Source organism: Pollicipes pollicipes, unplaced genomic scaffold (assembly GCF_011947565.3).
Source record: "Pollicipes pollicipes isolate AB1234 unplaced genomic scaffold, Ppol_2.1 Scaffold_463;HRSCAF=517_pilon_pilon_pilon, whole genome shotgun sequence".
Lineage (NCBI taxonomy): Eukaryota > Metazoa > Arthropoda > Thecostraca > Pollicipedomorpha > Pollicipedidae > Pollicipes > Pollicipes pollicipes.
Window position 1 is genome coordinate 191151 of NW_023596528.1, and position 20394 is coordinate 211544.

The following is a 20394-nucleotide window of genomic DNA, read 5'->3' on the forward strand; positions in this document are numbered from 1 at the left end:
CCGGTCACTGCCCAGTCCTCTGTCCTGCCCAGTCCGCTGCCCGGTCAGCTGCCCAGTCCGCTGCACGGTCCGCTACTCAGTCCGCTGCCCGGTCACTGCCTAGTTCTGCCCAGTCCGCTGCACGGTCCGCTACTCAGTCCGCTGCCCGGTCACTGCCTAGCTCTCTGCCCAGTCCGCTGCCCGGTCACTGCCCAGTCCTCTGTCCTGCCCAGTCCGCTGCCCGGTCACTGCCCAGTCCTCTGTCCTGCCCAGTCCGCTGCCCGGTCACTGCCCAATCCTCTGTCCTGGCCAGTCCGCTGCCCGGTCACTGCCCAGTCCTCTGTCCTGCCCAGTCCGCTGCCCGGTCAGCTGCCCAGTCCTCTGTCCTGCCCTGTCAGCTGCCCAGTCCTCTGTCCTGGCCAGTCTGCTGCCCGGTCAGCTGCTCGGGCCCGCTCGGAGTGCAGCTCAGGGCCCAATCGGGTGCAGACGGCGAAACGGTCAGAAGGGCAGCCGATGCTACCTACTGTGGGCAGGACTGCCGGCAGCGTCGTCACCATGGCCGTCAGCGGGACCGTCAGCAGGACAGTCAGGTCAGGCACCCGGCGAACGTATCAGTAGAACCACCAACAGGAGAGTCAGCAGGACATCCAGCAGACACGTACGCCGGTCAGCAGGGTAGCCAGCTCAGACGGCGCGGTCGGTTTGTGGCTGGATCGATCCGCGCCGCCCCCTCATCTGCAGTCCGAGCGTGGCCCTCGTCCCAGGACACCACGCGTCTCATGCCGAGTGGCTCAAATCGCGCTCGGATTACGCGCGCCGTGGCGCCGGCCGAATTCCGGCTCAATTAATGCATTTTTTAGCGGCAGAAATGCGCGGCTAACAAGCCGAGCGGGTCGGTTGACGCTTGCCAGACGTGGCGCGCGGCGGCGGCCAGCCGGCACGCTCGGCAGACGTCGCCGCCTTTTTGTACGTGTTCACGCGTTTTGGATATCTCGCGTGGGACACGCCGGTGACGCTGTGATCGGAACAGGATGGAAGCCCATGTGGCCGAAAAGTTACTGGCACCACGACTGCGGCCGATCGCTGCTTTTTCACTGCGGCCGATCACTGCTTTTTCATGTTAAGTTTCGCGGATTGCATTCCAATGAACATAAGTTGCAACACGTGAATCATAAGTTCCACGCCTTACGGATAAGTCAAAAGGTTCTCTAGGCATTGTAAGATGGAAAACAATAAGCAGAAATGTATCAGTTTACTAAGGGCATAGTTTCCGTACAGATGGAGATGCTTACAGCATCAAATTTCAATGTTAATGCTCTCCGTGGACCTGCGGATAGAACGTTTGTGTTGTTGAAACGCAGGGTGTACGCGAGAGTAGGGAGAGTGGCATCAGTTTTTACTCTGAGCTCACTCATACCAGTGCTACCAAAGATAAGACCAATAGGTGTGCATCTGCAGACAGCTATAACTTTCAGGTACATATGCGCGTGCGCAACTGATACAACGGGCACCACCGACATCTTGAAAGGATGTTCGTGCCTCCCCGAAATCCGTGACGAGCAGACGCCAAATGTGCTGCAGAATATGAGGAACATATTCTTCCTACCGCTCGATTTAGCCTTCCGCTTAGTCTGGATGTGCCGTAGGACCTTAAACGCACATCTCCACAAATCGCTAGAGCTTTCAGCGATATGCAAAACAAGTGTGGCGCCCACCCCAAGGCACGTGCACATATGCAGCCGGAAGAACACTGAAAGATTAAGGGCGCTGCCATGCGTCAGCTGAGTAACTCAAGACCGGCATTTGCCGCATAGATTGAGAGTAAATCGCCCTGATGCTACTTGGACAGGATACAACTCACCCCCCTCTCTTCTTTGTTTCCTTTCCCAGGCGGATCACGTTTGAGATGCATCATCTTAAGGTGAGAGTAAGGAGAGCTGTCAGTTTTTACTCTGAACTCCCCTGCTATAAATTACGAGGATATAACTAAGATTCTGGTATCTACAGACAGCCATAGCCATCAACTTTATGTGTAGCGTTAACACGTGCTCGGGTGGGAGTCAAATTGACTCCCGATGGTTTATCTGGAATGGTTTCCGAACAGTGCGGCGTAGCCTCGCCAAATTTTGCATAGCTGTAGACAATTAAATAGCAGATCGTCTGGCATCAAAAATTTATATTTACCTTATAAGGTCACTGGTCTATGGCAGATCAGCCAGGCCATATGAATGCACCCTGTGCACTCTGCAAATCACAGTCAGGCCACCACTGCACCCTGTGAATCAGCGAAGGCAATTTCCATGGCATTGTTCAATCTGGTCCAATAGCGGAGCGTTAGACAAAGCCATACATCTCTCAGACACTTTTTTAGACAATGAAATAATTGAATAGCCAAATTACATTGACCTAAGGTCAGTCATAAAGGTCAGACCAAGGTAAAAACCAACCTGCTTTATTACAGAAAGGCTTGCTGTATGAGATGGTTTCTGGTGCTTTTTTCGAGCTTAGTGATCATAGAAACCGCATTATACACTGTTCATGGACTATCTTAAGGTCAGAATAGGTCACTGACCTAAAATGACCCAGGTCAGCATTTTGTTTTTTGGGAACGTGCTGCGTAGCGTAATCTATCGCTTATCCAAATGCAAAACTGAAAGCAGTCTCGCGCGATTTTGGTCATCATGACCTTTAAAGGGTCAGACAAGGTCACTGACCTTAAGTGAGCATGAGACCTTTTGCTCAGAACAGTTTTTTAGGTTCTAGGAGCCCTTTGGAGACCAACCTGGAATTTGATCGTGTTTGACCTTATTTGGCCCGCAGGCCATGACCTAGGAATCTCAAACTTTGACCTGAGTGAGTTCACGTGCAGGTCAAAACACCCTGCGAATTTGGTGTATCTAGCTTTCTTAGTTCTTGAGATCTCAGGGGGGAGTCAAATTGACTCCCGAGCAAGGGTATCCAACCCGGCCGCCCGGGCGCGTGTTAAAGTTTTGGAAAACATGTCTTCGTTTTTTGGTAATTGACTTCCGAATGGACCCTTTCTTAAATGAGACAACCTGCCCTATCCCAGGGTAAATCATGTATCACATGGTGAAGGAAGTGTTGTTTGCGTTTTTTGATGGAGTAAGTTGCATCACAAGTGAGCTGAATGCGTCACAAAATGGAGACCAAGTGCGCTCGTTTTTGCTGTTCCGTAATTCGTCGTGATTGGGACATGTATTTTTCCCGTTCAAGCGAAAAAAGCTACGATCTTATCTGAATCTAAACTGAGCTAAGCTGCATCTAGCATTAGTTGCATCTAAGCTGAGCTACGCTACCCATTTTTTTTTTTTACCTTATGCTATGTGCATTTACCAGGTATCCCAGAACTATGTGCCATAAATAGCTGCATGGGATGACAATGCTCTGAGTGCCGTTTGTAGGCATTGATTGTAGGCACTAGTCCTTAATGCACATAACTAGAGCTGGTTGGTGCCTACATTATGTGAGCGCTGCCGGGACGTCACCGACGTCTGCCGGCGCCTCTCCCACGGCCGGCAGCTGGGCCGGTCCCGACCACGGCCGTCTCGCGCGCTGGCGCCCACTTCATCGACACCCAGTCACAACACATCAGCGGCCGCGCGGGCCGACCGGCGCCCCTCCGCCGGCCGGCCGGGACGCCCGGCGCCCCTCTGCCGCCGCCGCCGAAGCCGCGGCCGGCGCCGGCGCCGTGCGAACAGCGCTCGCGCGGGGGCCGAGCCTTCCCCGGTACCTGCGCGTCGCCATCTTACTGAGCGCTGCGGGCTGCCAGTCGGTGTCGACCCTGGCTTGGTCGGGTTTGAGCCGTTTGCTGCTGGCCGCGAGCTCAAATGGGCGGATACGGCAGGCCGGTGTGCAGGACCTCAATATGGAATGTTCCCTGCTATCGTTCTCAAGGGAAATGTTGCTTTATATTACCATGAAAATTATCGCATTCGATGTCATCGACATAGAAAGACTTCCACCAAGTAGATTTTGGTTATGGATTGGACATAACAAGCAGGTGATGACAGGACTTTATGACGTTTTTGCAGAAATGCTACAGAGGTGTGAAAATTTATTTGGATCGTAACAAACCCTCTACTGCACAGCTAAAATCACAGGTGCCCATAGTCCGTCACATTACTCGCATGTCAATAATCGGACACGCCATGCCTAAACATGAAATTCGAGCGTAATGTATCGCGTGGCATCAAGCAGAGGCTGAAGTGTCTTGGCCACCAGGCCCAGGCTGCGAATCTCTGATGTTGTTTTCATGTGTGTGCGATTCTTTATATCCGCCCTGCAAACATTACAGCAAGATGTTTAAGAAAGCGGGAAGACATTTTAAGGCGCGTCAAGTGGTCTGTCAATAAGAGGATGTGTTCTTATTTGGTTGCTTTACCAAAACGGCGCGTTTGATCTCTGATTGAGAGTGAATACCGTTACGGAGCTCTACACCGAAACGGATTTGCATAATGTGTTGATCTTATAACTGTGTGCAATCACAACTTTAAGCATGTCACGAAAAGCTACCAACTTAAGGGTGGAGCCGGGTGCAGCCGCTAAAAGTGCCGGGGTCTCACGCCAGGCAGGTTGTGGCTGCCATGTCCCGGTCCCAGATTTCCGACAGCCCATCCCGACGTCTGCACCTTCGCCCCCGTCGTCGAAGGATCTTATGGCATCCATAATCCGGTTTTTGGATCGATATTTTTTATTGTCTAGATTTTAACATGTTGTATGTATGTTAAACCGGTCCCGGGATCGAAATCCTTAGTTCCGTCATTAAAGGATCTCGAGAGATCCAGGATTTAGTTTCCAAATCTTGAGTTTCGCCCTCGAGGAATGCCTATTCGACCCAGGATCACCTCTCGCGATCCGGCCACAAACCGGTAACCAAATGTTATATGGATTAGCGCCAGATGACATCAGCAGCGTATGCAGTGTTTATTGATGGCATGCAGCGTGGTGGGCCCGGGATGGGAGGGGGGGGGGGGTATTGCGTTTCGCGACGTCACCCCAGTGAAGCCGGCAGATTTAGGGCAATAGCTGTGAATTCAGTCTTTACTTCTATGGCATTCTATTGCACCATTAAACTAGAACTATCCACAAAGGAGAGGGAGGGTGTGGGAAAGCCACTTTGGTCACAATATTATTCTTTTCCGTTTGTCTATGTGACAGTAGCGAAGGCAGGGGCCCAGGCCAATCGCCCCTGAGGTCTCGAGGGACCCGAAGGGCCCATCAATCAAGAGTCCGAAGGGCTGGCCGGGAATCGTGTTCGGGGAGGGATCGTGTGAAGGACCCGGCCCGCAGCCCTGGACTCTCAAATGGCAGTCGGGTGGTCCTTCGCGCCAATTTGCGCCGGTTTGCGCCGATTTGCGCCAGTGTGCCCTTGGGTCAATGAGGCCTTCTACGTTGGTCAAGCACCACCATCACTGTACAACTGGGTCCGTGTCAGTCCGGGCTCAGGGACCCATTTTCCAAGCAGGGGCCAAGCCGGGGCCCGTGATAAACATTGATGGGGTGCATGAGTCAATGAGTGCATCTCTGTGACGGTCAAAGGCTATAGTGTCTAAGGAAGTGTTCTGTAGGCAAGAGGCTCCGAGTCGACCGAAGATAGTGTTCGAGGTGACCCAAAGGAGGACCGATGGTTCCATCGAGATCAGACCGACGATCAAGGGCCCCATTGGAGGACTCGAAAGGCTGGCTGCATCCTACATTAAAGGAAATGTTCCACAGTTGGAGATAGTAAAGCACAAGTATTAGATGTTATAAAATTAGCCTACTTCTAACTATTGATATACCTTCAAGTGGAAAAGATTGCTGTAGATAATACAATATCCCCGTTAAGTATGATCTTCAATAGGTCATTTATTAATTGCGTCACTGATCCTTGCACAACATTGAAGAGAGCCCATTGGCCGTCGTTATATCTGTGAATCGTGCTCACGAACACCATATATGAACGACTCGACGATTACATTTTTCTTGGCATCGATCGACGCATGACTAATGGAATGGCAGAATTTGAATGATATCATGGCGTCGAGAATGCCTGGGTGACCTTGAAAAAGTCTCCTCGAAATGGTGTGCACATCTTCGCGGGCGTTTTTGCTCATAGACTAGAAGTGTTGGGTCTTGAGAAAGGCAGGGCTGCGAAGTGCACCGAATGCTCTTCACGAGGGCTATTTCAGTTTAAAATCTCATGCAAACGTGAGACACCCTCGTTAAGTATTCCGGCCAGCAGACTGGGCAGTCAAATGCCACTCAGAGGGATTGTCGTTCAGATTTGGGGGCTCCCGGGGCAGTGCAGGCCTGTGTTTTGGTCAGAAGCTACCAACACAGAACAGTCGGCCCCCGCGCCGGTGGGAGATCTGAGAGTCCATCTTCCAAGTGTGTTCATTGTTGGGACCCGTGATTTGCGTTGGCCCAAAGCCGGGGCCCCTGAAACAGCGAGAAACCCATGTTGGTGGGTGGTCTTCAGTGGCTAACAGATGGTGCTGTGTCGATAAGGAGCCCCGAGGGTGGGTGGTCTTCAGTAGCCAACAGATGGTGCTGTGTCGATAAGGAGCCCCGAGGGTGGGTGGTCTTCAGTAGCCAACAGATGGTGCTGTGTCGACAAGGAGCCCCGAGGGTGGGTGGTCTTCAGTGGCTAACAGAGGGTGCTGTGTCGATAAGGAGCCCCGAGGGTGGGTGGTCTTCAGTGGCTAACAGAGGGTGCTGTGTCGATAAGGAGCCCCGAGGGTGGGTGGTCTTCAGTAGCCAACAGATGGTGCTGTGTCGATAAGGAGCCCCGAGGGTGGGTGGTCTTCAGTAGCCAACAGATGGTGCTGTGTCGACAAGGAGCCCCGAGGGTGGGTGGTCTTCAGTGGCTAACAGAGGGTGCTGTGTCGATAAGGAGCCCCGAGGGTGGGTGGTCTTCAGTGGCTAACAGAGGGTGCTGTGTCGATAAGGAGCCCCGAGGGTGGGTGGTCTTCAGTAGCCAACAGATGGTGCTGTGTCGACAAGGAGCCCCGAGGGTGGGTGGTCTTCAGTGGCTAACAGAGGGCGTTGTGTCGATAAGAAGCCCCGAGTTGTCCGGGGGAACATTCCCTGAACACGAACGGGAACGGGACCTCAAATGTCAGAGGTTCTCCCCAGTTCATCGGGGACCTGCGAAATAAAATAAGATGCGATAATTCGCGTTGAGAGTTCATAATGGGATAATGGGGGCGCCTCTGCCAGTCAAAACCCAAGTATCGAACGAGGGCCCTCCACGCCACTTCAACCAGGGGCCCGTTAAGCCGAAATGAAATATCTGCGTCCATTCTTGGACCCCTGCGGCGATACAGGATGCTTCTGCGTCAGTGAGTGCACTGCGTCGATCCGAGGTCATATGCCCAGGTCAAAGGGCCTCCCGTATGAGGGAGGGGGACCAATGTATGATCTGTCCCTCCAAGGGCCTCCGGATCGACCAGGAGATCCCGCCCCATGTCGACAGCATGGCAACTGGTAGGCACCCCGCGCTGAAACGGAAAGGCCCTTCAGCTCTTGGCCGGAAAAGACAATGCGTCCCCTAGTGATCTAGCTGCGGGGCCTCTTGCCCTGAGAAGATCAAGGATATCCTCAGGGCTCAGTAGGGCGGAACGGCCAACCCATGTTTGTCTGCGAACGTCTGTCCTTTTTCAGAATCGACCTGTAAAACAAACATCTTTTATGAAACAGTTTTAAGCCTGCGCGTTCCAAATCTTAAGAGGAAGAACAAAGATGGTTGGCGTTGTAGCGTCCATCGAACCGAACTGCAGCTAACAGCACTCAGTTAAATCATCAAGCCGGGCTGCAACTAACAACGGTCAGTTAAATCATCAAACCGGGCTGTAGCTAACAACGGCCAGTTTAATCATCAAGCCGGGCTGTAGATAACAACGGCCGTTTCCATCTGGCTGTGGTGCTGTAAATGCTAGTCTCTTCCTATTTTAAATCTAAAAATCACACAGGTGAAGGCACCCTGGACTACCTTCTAAGGTACAAATTAGAAGGTACTTCCAAATTGATGTCCAAAAGTGTGTCCAGGCGTGCTTATTTATTTCCAAACCGTCATTTTTTCATCCCCCCACTGGCTATCGCCTAGTGTTAGCCGCAGGGCCGACGCCGCACGGTCGGGCGTCCGGGTTCTCACTACCCGATTCTGAAATGAGATTGAACATTTCCAGACGATCATGGGTCGGCCATGTCAATAGAAATTCTTGAACCTATTCTAATTTATAATCTACGCTCACGGTGTTCTCTGAATTTCTGTGGAACGTATGCAAAATCGGACAAAGCAACTGAGTGTTATCGGTTTATCAAGAGTCTACTGAACAACTGTAAAATGAATAGTGCAGGTGGTGTAATCAATGCCCTCATTGAATGTCTGATTCCTTTAGTTTAGTTACTTCAGAAAACAAACAGAATTGCATCTTGCGATGTTTTCTGGCTTCTGCTTCGGGTAAATAATGTAAGCAAAGAAAATCGTGCCTCTTGGAATGCCCGCAAGTGGGCCATACCGGTATCTTTCTCGGGATGTGGGGTGGGGGGCTTTCTACAGCAGGGGTCCTTTGTTGACCCTATCCCCTCCCCCTCTGCTTGCCAATACTTTGGCTCCGATCCTGCTTTGTACCGTGCCAAGCGACTTGCCAAACTCATGAACGAGTTTGCACCGCGGAAGTTGGCTCGCCCGACCGGCCCCGAGCATCTCACACTGCTGCATGGCCAAAACAGCGCCATACTCGTCCGAAAGGAAGACGATGAATGGACGATTCATTGATCACACTGAGTCGCACGCACTGTGTGTTATTGGCAGTGCTACATTCATTCGTGCATATGCGACACGTCTTCACAAGAGCTCATTTGAAATTGTAGAAACTGTCGGCACATCTGAATCGTTGGATCTGGTTAAGTTGACGTGCAGAAAGGTCACTATGTCTGGTGCTTAAATCGCACACTTTTAACAAACTGCGGTTTGAGCTGTTTACGGCCGGAGATAGCAATGTCAGAAAATGCGCACTAGACCGGGTCTATTTCAGCGACCAATAATGAACAAGATTCACAAGAGCTCACTGTCATTTCCTGTGCAGTACACATTCGCGACAGGGCAGTGGGTTCGCTCAGCGTGTGCCCAAAGGATGCTGGTGGCGACAGAGATTGTCAGCCTGCTAATGAATGTTTCAAATATGTATAACATCTATAAGACAGCATTATATTGCTAATGCTTAAAAAACTTTCTATCTTATTGTCACTTAAAAAAACAATTCTATTCATTTTGCGATCGTGATTGGGAACTGAACATACGAAGGGAACGCTATCACACTTCTTTCCACTGGAGGGCTGTAAAACGCCATCACACTACTTTCCACTGGAGGGCTATAAAACGACACAGGACAAATCAAGGTGTCAGAGCTCATTACGCTTCCTTTCGTTTACTTTCATGACGGTAAAGCAGTCGGTATGTGTACAAGCATTGGCATACTTCGACAGGGAAACACACTTTACCCCTACACTTAGCCCCGCGAAGGCTTTGCAAGTAAGTACTAACCAGTTGGATAACCAAGTTAAATAACCTTTGGACTGAGGCGATCAAAGGTGACGTACACAACAAACGGTCTGAGCAGGGCTTTCACACTGAGAGCTCTAACAGTCTTTTGATTTTTGAGGCCATTCTGCTCATGCATCGCTTTGTGCCTAGAGTCAAAATCGGAAACAAATGAAATGGTCACTTTGCATACTGTTGAGATCTGGACTCTAAAAATATATGATGTGACATCTCTTAACTTGATGGGCTTTGAAGCGCTCATTCTTTTTGGTGTAATTTACATCTTGCTTCGATAGACAGATACGTTTGTGTTTAGTTACCCTTTTAAGTGTGATTATTTTGTCAGGATCCGCTTCCTAAACTAATTCTCTCCATGCATCGACATATGGGGCTAAACTAAAGCTGTTGCGGCACGAGTTGACCATTGAGTCTTTGCTGGTTTAAAGATTAAAACCAAACCTGTTTTGTTTGGAGGAATTTCGGGGACCCGATCTCACGCTAACTTAGCTAAGCAGTGTTTGCTGTGTGAGTCCTGACCCCGCCACGCGATCGTGCAAGCCCGGGTCAATGGCGGCATTTGGTGGCAACATTTTAACTAGCTCAAAAATATATTGTAAACACAAAAATGTATCACAATGCTCGATACGATCCGTCCTGCCGTATGGCGCCATCTGGCCTTTATCGATGGCAGCGACAGGTGCCTGCGGACCAAGCTCGCCTGACCCTCTGCTTCTGTGCCGAGCTATGCAAAACCGGCAGCCGGTAGAATATGTTTTTCTGTCAAACTCACCTCTGCACCCACGTTAAAAAAATAAACGGTGACGTACCGTGGCGAAACGGGCAAAATCCATCAAAACTTCATGCGGTGCCTCCATAAGGTGGTATATCTCGGCGAGATAGGCCTGTGCGTGGGGCCGGGGTTCACACGCCCACCGCCGCACGACAATTGAAGTGGCCGTCATTTAGCGCGCCGCCGGCGCCTCCCTGATGAACAGGTGGCGCTCGCCGCCGATTTGACAGTGGCCCCAGTGGCAGTGGCACCGAACGCCGGGAATATTAATGACCTCTGACCCGGGAGTCACCAGATGCCACCATTAGGCTCCGAATGGGCCCTGCCCGGCCCGGTGATAAATCGGAGCCGATCACACGTGTGACCGCAATCAAACGCTGGCGGCGGCGTCACGGCCCGGTTACGCGCCGGGCTCAGTGGCACGGCTAATGGGCCGGCAACTGGGGGCGGCAACCCTTTCAGGTCGCCCGCGGCGCCGCCGCCGGCCGGACGGCTTTTATTCAAATTGGCCCGGCCGGCCGGGAGTGATGTTCCCGTCGCAAGGCCCATTGATAAACTGAATTTTAATGTTCATTGGGGCAGCCGCGGCTCTACTGATGCAGTTGAAACGGAACAGCAACGGGATGCACGACCCAGAGGCTTTTAGATTCTGTAAATGTCAAGTACTGGGGCGCGGTTCTGAAATCAAACCGCTGGGTTTCAATTATCGGTCGACACAGAGGGGAAAGAAGATAAGTTTGTTAAATTTACGCATACGAACAGAAGGTTTTACGGTGCTGATTACGTCCGTAATAAAGTGTAGCGGAAGTAAGCAGCGTGCCATCTCCGCGTCGACCTGTCATGCCCATGTTGCACCTTCGGTGATGTCGGAGCAAAGCTCAGCCCATCCCATTGCACTGGGTCACGCACTGTACACAGGCGGCAATTGGTATGCATTCATACAGGGCAACTGGAACATAAAACGCAGCTTAGCTTACCAAATTTGAAACATCGCGCCATGATCATCGCCTCATCCTGGACTTCACAACGTCTCACAAAGATCGGGTTTGAAAATCAAAGTCTTGTTGTCTAGTTTAAATGGAATGTTTCACATTTCAAGATATTGAAGCAGTCAGCAGGTGTGATGAAACAAGCTCAGTTATGCCCTGCTATAACCTATATATATATATATATATATATATATATATATATATATATATATATATATATATATATAGCTATAACTATCGGCATGCCTTTTCAGTGGAAAATACTGTTCTAAACAGCACAATTTTCTGTTTAGCAAATACACTCACTCCTCCATGCGTCATGCTACGATTATGTCATCGTACCTTGCACAGCCTTTATTGAGAGCCAATGTACGGCCGTTATCTATGGAAATCGCGCTCAAGAACGCCAGATATGAACACCCAACAATTAACTATTTTGGCCTTCATCGCCGCATGGCTTATGGAATGGTAAGATTTGAATGGCGTAATCATGACGCCAGGAATGCCAAGGTGGCTGAAATACTCTCCCCGACATACCTCTCCGCGTTTCGCTGGCGTGTAGCTCAGAAACTAGAGGGGCTTAAGTCTTTAGAAGGGCAGGGTTGTGAACAGTACCGAAAGGTCTTCAAGACGGCTATTTCAGTTCAAAACCCCATACAAATGTGGAACACTCTCTTTAACGTGTAGAAAGTTGTTACAGTCTCCTGATTCATGTCATGTTTTTCTTTTCGCCAGGAATTTCAACAATGCCATAATTTTATCAAGTTTTGTCCTTATTGTTGGTATTATGGGATTGCAGAAATGTGCGTGGTTCCCCGTTCTGTTCCTGGTTCCCACTCATTCGCCCGACAAAACGAAACCCTGGATCCTGGTTCCCATTGGTTCTTTCAACAAACAAAAACCTGGATCCTGGTTCCTGTAAGGTCCTTCAAGCAACCAAGACCCCAGATCTTGGTCTTAACTGCTTTTTTTGGACAAAACAAAACCCTGGATTTTGGCTCCCACTGGTTCTTTAGCAGACCAAGGGCCTGGTTCCTTGTTTCTGGTTTTCACTGGTTCATTGGGCCAGATTTGGAAAAAATAAACGTTGACCCTTCCAATACAGGGTCAATGTTGACTACATGTTCACTAAAAAGGAACAACAAATATGGACGCCGGGGCCCCAAAGTGAACTGGTGTGGATCTGTCAGCTGACAATCAGTGCTCCACCCATTAGCTACGACCGACACAACCTCTGAACAAGTCTTAAGATATGGTGAACATTTCCCTCGCAGGTCATCATGCTCGATTCTGTGCTGATTGATGTTTCGCTAGTAACAGGTTTTTTATAAAGTATCTATAGGCTAAATTGCTTCCGAAGTCGTTATTAAAGAAAGGCACTGGTCGTTCCACGGAGTCTGTGTTTTTGGTTCGGTTCGGTGCTACCCAATTTTTATTACCTTGGCCAAAATTAATATAAACAAAACTGGTGGCTGAACAGTTCAATTCAAGTTGAGTCAGGTGCCGCCGTTATTATATCAGTTATGGCACGTGCTCTCTGGTCTTGTTGCTAAGATGCTGTCATGGAGGCTTGCATTCACATGTTTTCGTGGCTGCTGAGGGCGTATCGGGATGGCATGCAGCTTCCATGGCAGCGAACGGCAGGAAACAAACTGTATTGGGATGGCAGGCAGCTTCCATGGCAGCGAACGGTAGGAAACAAACTGTTGGCAGGCGCAATGTGAAGTAAAGGAACACATATTTCATTGAATCTGGGGTCATTGTGGTGAAGCAGCGATGTCTTCTCATGTTCGCAGACATTCCACTAACCAGCCTTGGAGGAAAGCTTATGGTCGCAAATGCCAAAGCGGATGTTCGAGCCATATATGCAATACTATATGCATACAAAAAAATTAGATGGCCAAATTCACATAACCATATCCTCTACGTTCCATTCTAAAAAAGTGTAGTAGATGTTTGCAAGATCTCATTGTGGCAGCGTTGCATCAAGCATCTAAAATTGGACAACTTTCTGAAATGGCTAATGTGCATTGTTTCCATTAATTTTTACTCAACTTTAACGAACACCATGAACGTTGTACTTACTGTGGGTCACCTTGGCCCTCCCAGCCCTAAGAAAAGGAGGGAATAGGCAAAGCAATTTTTCCTTCTCAGCCCCCGAAACTATTTTGAAAGATTGTTCCCGAGTAACAGCGTGCTGAGCCTCGGAAATCAAGGCTGACAGCAATCTCGGACAAAATTCTGGTTCTTGCTGATTACTTTGACATCACTCCAGCCTGGAGATTGGTTCTCGCTGAATCTCAGCTTGATTCTGAGCTGTATCTTTGTTCTTGCTGGATCTCTACACGTTCAAGACTGGATTTTGGTTTTGCTGGATGTTTCGATATGATGGCGGGTTGGTTCTTGGTTCCTGACGGTTCCTTGGCTTGATATCAGACTAGATTTTGATTCTTACTGGATCTTTCGTCGTAATATGAGGCTGGATGCTGTCTCCTGCTGGATACCTCGGCCCTATACCCGACTGGTTGCTGGGTTCTTTCTGGTCCTGGAACCAGGAACCAGGAACCGGTTCCCGGAAAGAAATCTCGGGAACCATGCACATGTGGGAGGCGGGAGGCGAGAGCACGGCGGCGGTACCTCAGTGTCGGGTTAGAATTACCGCACCATCTTGGCTATTATGTTTCGAGGGGGCAAAACGGAAAAGAGGCCATCTTTCAGCTGGACGGTATCTGCACGCGTTGGAAAGACGCGTTTTAAATCGAAATCCTCCGGCTCGTTCAGATAAATGCTGTTGAATGTTTCTGGTGCAGACTTCACTCATTTAATTTACTTTTATTCGCGTACAGCTGAATATCAACTGTCTTGACGCAATTTTACATTTACATGGTCCCAGTTCGCTTGTCCATTTTGCAAAAGAATTACCAAGAGCCCCCCCCCCAAAAAAAAACAACAACAAAGGAGCATTGACAAGTGCACGTTACAGAAAGCTCATGCAGTGGAGCATGGATATACCAACGCCATGATGCCTGCCCTCGCGGTATTAAAGGCGGTCAGTATTTGGGCCGTGTTCAAATGCCAATGTGTCCCTGCCCTAATCAGCCAGGGGAAGATGAGGTCGAATCAGCTCTGGGCGCGGGTGAGCTCCATCGCCTGCAATGCGTGTGTTACTTGTGCTGTCGCTTTAGACTGCTGGGAAATGTAACCGTGAACGTAAAGGGCAAATTCTCGCATTATTCAGGGCTCGGAGAGTCAGGCGACGACAATGGTCATTGACAAAAGCGCAACCAGACGGCTGTTGCGGGTCGGGTGTTGCATCACGCTGCAGGTTGAGTGTGTAAGTGTCTTGCATCAAGCACGCGAGCCGTGTCAGCACGTCTGCATGTCCGGGTTCTCCTCGGCTCCGCTCAAACCCATGACGCATGCTGAACTCATCGGGACGTTCCATGACAGTCTGATGCGACGCCGACCAACGTCGCGTGGCGAGCGAAGGAGCGATGAGCCCCGCCCCAGCTGCCCTCGTTGGGGCAGCCGACCTTCCCGTGCCCCGGCGCCGGTGCCAGCGTCCTGGGGACGGACAGATGGGTCGGCCGGGCCCTGCGTCGCCGCCGCCGCCGGTCCGCGACAATGTGGCGTCAAGTGTCGCCGGGGCGGGCGCGGCGCTCGCGGCACGCGGGGGAGCGCCGCAGGGGGACGGCCGCCGCGCCGCCGGCGGCCCAGCGACGGAGCACCGCCTGCAGCTGGACGCGGCTCGATCGCTCGCGCCCGCTCGAGACGGGGCCGTCGCGGCTGCACTCAGCGAAAGTGAAGGGGTGCGACGGCTGCGAACAGCATCACCGGGCATTCTCTGCCTTACAGATACTTGCTGCCCGAGTACTTGCCAAGCGGTCCACTGTCCAGTTTCAGTCCATTGTAGAGATGTGATCTATAGGGACCAGCGCAAAACGCTGAACACGAGCCAGATGACATGGTTCACGTCAACACACGTCATTTGTGCGATAGGCCCTGAGAGCTGGGCGGGGGCGGCACCATGCTCATAACACTCACTGCTCTCTGCCGGATCATCTGGTCAGGCACTGACTGGTACTGCAAGAGCAACGACTCAAAAGACAGCGTGCTCGAGACGCCGAGCCTAGGCGCTTCATAAGCGTGCACGCAGCTAAACATATTGCCAGAATCGATACCGCGTACATCAACGTTGGTTACGGAACTGAGGAGCTGGTCAGCGACCCATCCAGGCGGGTTGCGGATAGGGATAGGTATATGGGCCATCTTAAGCATTTTTCGTTTCCAAAGCTCCAGCAAGCTTTGTTTTACCGATATCTCGCCTATGAATTAATTGATGCAACCAACGACTGTGAAAATGCCGAATGTTCTAACTTTCTGACACATTATAATGTCTAGCTGAATCTAGAACAACTCAAGAAATGTTTCTCAATAGATGGAAGTTACCACAGAATGCAGCTCATGACAATTGTCGAAGGAATTGGGCATACCGGGAAACAATGTGAAGAAATACGTACCTTGAGAAAGACAACATGTTTTGTTGATTCTGTTAATATTTCTTGCCACTTCTATGGATGATATGTTGACTGTTTTTTGGACTTATTTCTACAAGATGAGCATAGGTTATTCAATCTACCTCACATTCAATTTCATTGTGGTGATAAAACGATATCCGACTCAAAATGGAATGCACTCAAAAGATTAAAGTCGATCGAGGTTCGGACACAAAGCGTTTTGGACGGTGTGGGCAAACCCGCGCAAATCTCATCCTGCATCATAATCTGTCTATTGCAGCTCAAACCCCCACGTAACACATCACACAACATCCCTTTGAAGCAAGTTGTCCGCACCGTTACGCGCATCGTTATCCCATCTGACGTCGCTTTCCATGGGTTTCCAGTTTGCATCCCGGTGTACGGTAAGCAAACGCCGAATTTCCGGTCTGCGGTTGAACAAGTTCTCGGAAGTTGTCTCACCGGAGCCGGCCGACCCCCGGCCCCCCGGCCGTGACGGGCCAGTCCTGTCTCCGATCATGGCGCGACCCTGTCTCGGATTTCAGGGCGCGTGCGACGCTGATCGCAGCGCCAGTTGTTCAGTTAAGCAAATACGGCTCCGGTTACCAGCACGCGCCGTACGGAAACTGACGGCGAGAAGCGTACGAGACTGACGGCAAGAGGTGTATGACACTGACGGTGAGAGGTGTGCCAGACTGACGGCGAGAGGTGTATGACACTGACGGCGAGAGGTGTATGACACTGACGGCGAGAGGTGTACCAGACTGACGGCGAGAGGTGGACCACACTGACGGCGAGAGGTGTACCACACTGACGGCGAGAGGTGTACCACACTGACGGCGAGAGGTGTACCACACTGACGGCGAGAGGTGTACCACACTGACGGCGAGAGGTGTACCACACTGACGGCGAGAGGTGCACCACACTGACGGTGAGAAGTGTACCAGACTTACAGCGAGAGGTGTACCACACTGACGGCGAGAGGTGCACCAGACTGACGGCGAGAGGTGCACCACACTGACGGCGAGAGGTGTATGACACTGACGGCGAGAGGTGTACCACACTGGCGGCGAGAGGTGGACCACACTGACGGCGAGAGGTGTGCCACACTGACGGTGAGAAGTATACCAGACTTACAGCGAGAGGTGTACCACACTGACGGCGAGAGGTGCACCAGACTGACGGCGAGAGGTGGACCAGACTGACGGCGAGAGGTGTGCCACACTGACGGTGAGAAGTGTACCAGACTTACAGCGAGAGGTGTACCACACTGACGGCGAGAGGTGGACCACACTGACGGCGAGAGGTGTGCCACACTGACGGCGAGAGGTGCACCAGACTGGCAGTGAGAGAGGTGCACCACACTGACGGCGAGAGGTGGACCACACTGACGGCGAGAGGTGTGCCACACTGACGGCGAGAGGTGCACCAGACTGACGGCGAGAGGTGTACCACACTGGCGGCGAGAGGTGTACCACACTGACGGCGAGAGGTGCACCAGACTGACGGCGAGAGGTGTACCAGACGGCAGAAGGTGCACCACATGACGGCGAGAGGTGTACCACACTGGCGGCGAGAGGTGCCCAGACTGACGGCGAGAGGTGCACCAGACTGGCAGTGAGAGAGGTGCATCAGATTACAGACAGAGATGCGCCACACTGGCGGCGAGAGGTGCACCAGACTGGCAGTGAGAGAGGTGCATCAGATTACAGACAGAGGTGCACCACACTGGCGGCGAGAGATGCACCCAACTGGAGGCAAGAGGTGCATCAGACTGGCGAAGATACGTGCACTAGACTGACGGAGTTAGGTACACCTCTCTCTCCGTCAGCGTGGCGCACCTCTTCCTCGGTCAGTGTCAGGCACCACACTGTCTCTGGAGAGAGAACAGCTTTGTTTGACCCAGTCGTTTCACAGCGAGCATTGCGGAATTCCACCACATACGATAGAAAAGTCGGCGCGTTCCCGTGTGACCAGTCCATGACGCAGCCGAGTGCGTTTTCCCGTCACTGTGACGTGCGCCGTCAGATTTGCTTTTCGGTGTGACTCCGCCCAGTGGGCGGTACTGCACACACTCATTCACCATTGCATCCTGGTTGACACAGAGGAGTGGCCCCGGGTCTCAGATCGTCACGGCGCGGTCCGCCAGCCGCCCGGCATGAAGCAACCTCGGAGTTCCCAGGGTCCGAAGTCTTACATGCCGCCGCTGGCGTCAGTTGGTGCCAGCGGCGGGGAAGTGGAGAGGGAGGGGAGTCGGCGGGCCGCCGACTGCAGGAGCCACCGCGCCACGCTCCTCCCCCTCCCCCTCGGGCGCTGACCGCTCCGCCTGTGATGGCCGGGACGGCCTGCGGCCCCGGCCGCCATTCAGGCTCACCAACCTTGGAGCGCCGTGCATATGCTTGATTCGCAGCGTCGGCCAATGGCAGCGCGGGGGGCGGAGCCTGAGCGCTGGCCCCGCCCCTGCGGCGGCGGTCGGAGGTGGCGATGACGAATGCCAGAGGGAGACTGCCGACTGTCTGTCGTTGCTCGGCGGATCGCCGCTCCGGAGGTTTATATCTGGGCCAGCGTTTCTTGTTTGGCCGCGGGCGGTCTGGACTGTGTCATGTCGGCGTCTGCCGGATTCGCGGCGGGCTTCTCTGCCGGCGGCGGCCAGGAGCCGGCCGTGTACCCCTACTACCCGAGCCCGCCCGACACGTACTACTCGCTGCCGGGCTGGGGCTACCCGGCCGACATGTCGCCGTCCGAGTACAGCCCGCCGCCGCCGCCGCCGCCGCCACCGCCGCCGCCGCCCGGCTACCAGGTGGTGCCGGGCGCCCAGTACCCGACCGACGCGTACGGCCCGCTCCCGGCCGGCTGGGACGGCGGCCAGGGCCGGCCCGGCCGTGGCGTCAAGCCCAAGCGCGGCGCCAACAAGAAGGAGCGCCGACGCACCATGAGCATCAACAACGCGTTCGCTGAGCTGCGCGAGTGCATTCCCAACGTGCCAGCCGACACGAAGCTGAGCAAGATCAAGACGCTGCGCCTAGCCACGTCATACATCGCCTACCTCAGCGAGATCCTGCAGTGCGACGCCGAGGCCGTGCCCGAGTTCAAGGCTGAGGTCAAGAAAACCGACCGCAACGACGAGAAGCGAAAACGCGAACTGGTGAGTGGCCAGGCGGCCTATGAGCTGCCAGCCCACTGGCCTCATGGCGGGCCGGGAGCCGGCGTTGTTTTAATACGTCCGCGTGGCTGCGGAGGACGAGCGTTCGCTGCGAGTCCGCCGGCTGCTGCTGCTGTTCGGGATGTGCCAGACGGCACAGAACTCCTTAGCAATGGAGTAGCCAAGATTCCGGAGCATGTGGGCGTTTTTAGCCAAAGTATTTTACATGGTCGCTAAAGGACCCCTGGTGTTGTTATCCGACGGACCATTTTGAGGTTGGGACCCAATTTTGAAGCCTCGAGGGACCATGCTTTCAGTTTAGAGAGCACATGGGCTTCTTAACATGCGAAAAAGTAGTGAGGCTTTCGGGCTCTGGGGCCCCGCCACTCTCAATGGCAACCTGTGGCCCCAAAGCCCTCCCCCTCCCCCCCCTTGGTTACGCCACTGCTTCTTAACTAGAGATTCGAATAGGGACCATCAAAAACGACGTAATGTTCGCGAACTGTGGGAGAAGTAATCCAATCTGCAGAGCAAACGAGCATCGCGTGAGCGTTTGACCCGTCACAAAGTCAGGGTTGAACTGATCGGATATCCCTGATCCATCTCATCCAATTTGACTCCACACCTCTGGCAAGCGCAGCCCTCCGTTCTAACTCCTTTGCTAACTTCTAACTCTGTTTTAACTTTTCTGTTACCATGATTTGTTCTTTGAAGAAAGGAATTCAGAATAGTTTTCAAGGGTGGCTCCGGGTTTGGAGCACTTTCTGAGAAGCGCTTTTTACGCTGACGTGAACACTTGTTACACTGTATACGCGACTCATGTTGTACTTATCGACTTCGTCTGATGATCTTGTCCCCGGCCTTTCCGCCAGACGCGACCGGACAGGAATTCGCGCATTGTCTAGTGCCGTGGGATGGCCGCCCTGGTCCAGGGCGACCCGCTCTGGTCTGCTGTCCGCTGACGTTACCATCTCAGTCATGACAAACACTGCGCCCGCTCTGGTCTGCTGTCCGCTGACGTTACCATCTCAGTCATGACAAACACCACGCCCGCTCCGGACGCGTTCCGATTGCTACCGCATTAGAGGTCCGCAGTCTTTCCATTGGACCACGGAGCGCCGCACACCTCTAGATCCACCCGTGGGTCCCCGTCAAACCTCTGGGCTCGCCATCGGTGCAGTGGCGCTGAGATGGGATATGCTTAAATGATGTTTCTATCCGCGAATGTCGTGGGATTTGGATAACTACTAAATCAGCAAGTTCAGATAGCTGCTTGTTTGTGCCTATTCGAATCTTAGTTTGCTAGTATTCAAACAACATGTGCCTCTCAGCTGGCTCGACAAAAATCAAAATGAACATATCATGCTTTATTTGAGTGGCCGTGATGTGAAATGGTCACTTAAACCTCAGTTGCTTAATTGCACGCCTTC

General features: G+C 52.3%; 1 protein-coding gene across 1 annotated transcript; it reads left to right on the forward strand.

Moving 5' to 3' along the window:
• The first annotated feature begins 18335 nt into the window (after positions 1–18335).
• Positions 18336–19869, forward strand: LOC119097873 (heart- and neural crest derivatives-expressed protein 2-like). Its single transcript, XM_037220818.1, has 2 exons — positions 18336–18967; positions 19837–19869. Exons 1-2 carry the CDS (start codon positions 18425–18427, stop codon positions 19867–19869), a joined length of 576 nt encoding a protein of 191 aa, XP_037076713.1. The 5' UTR covers positions 18336–18424.
• The last annotated feature ends 525 nt before the right edge of the window (positions 19870–20394 follow it).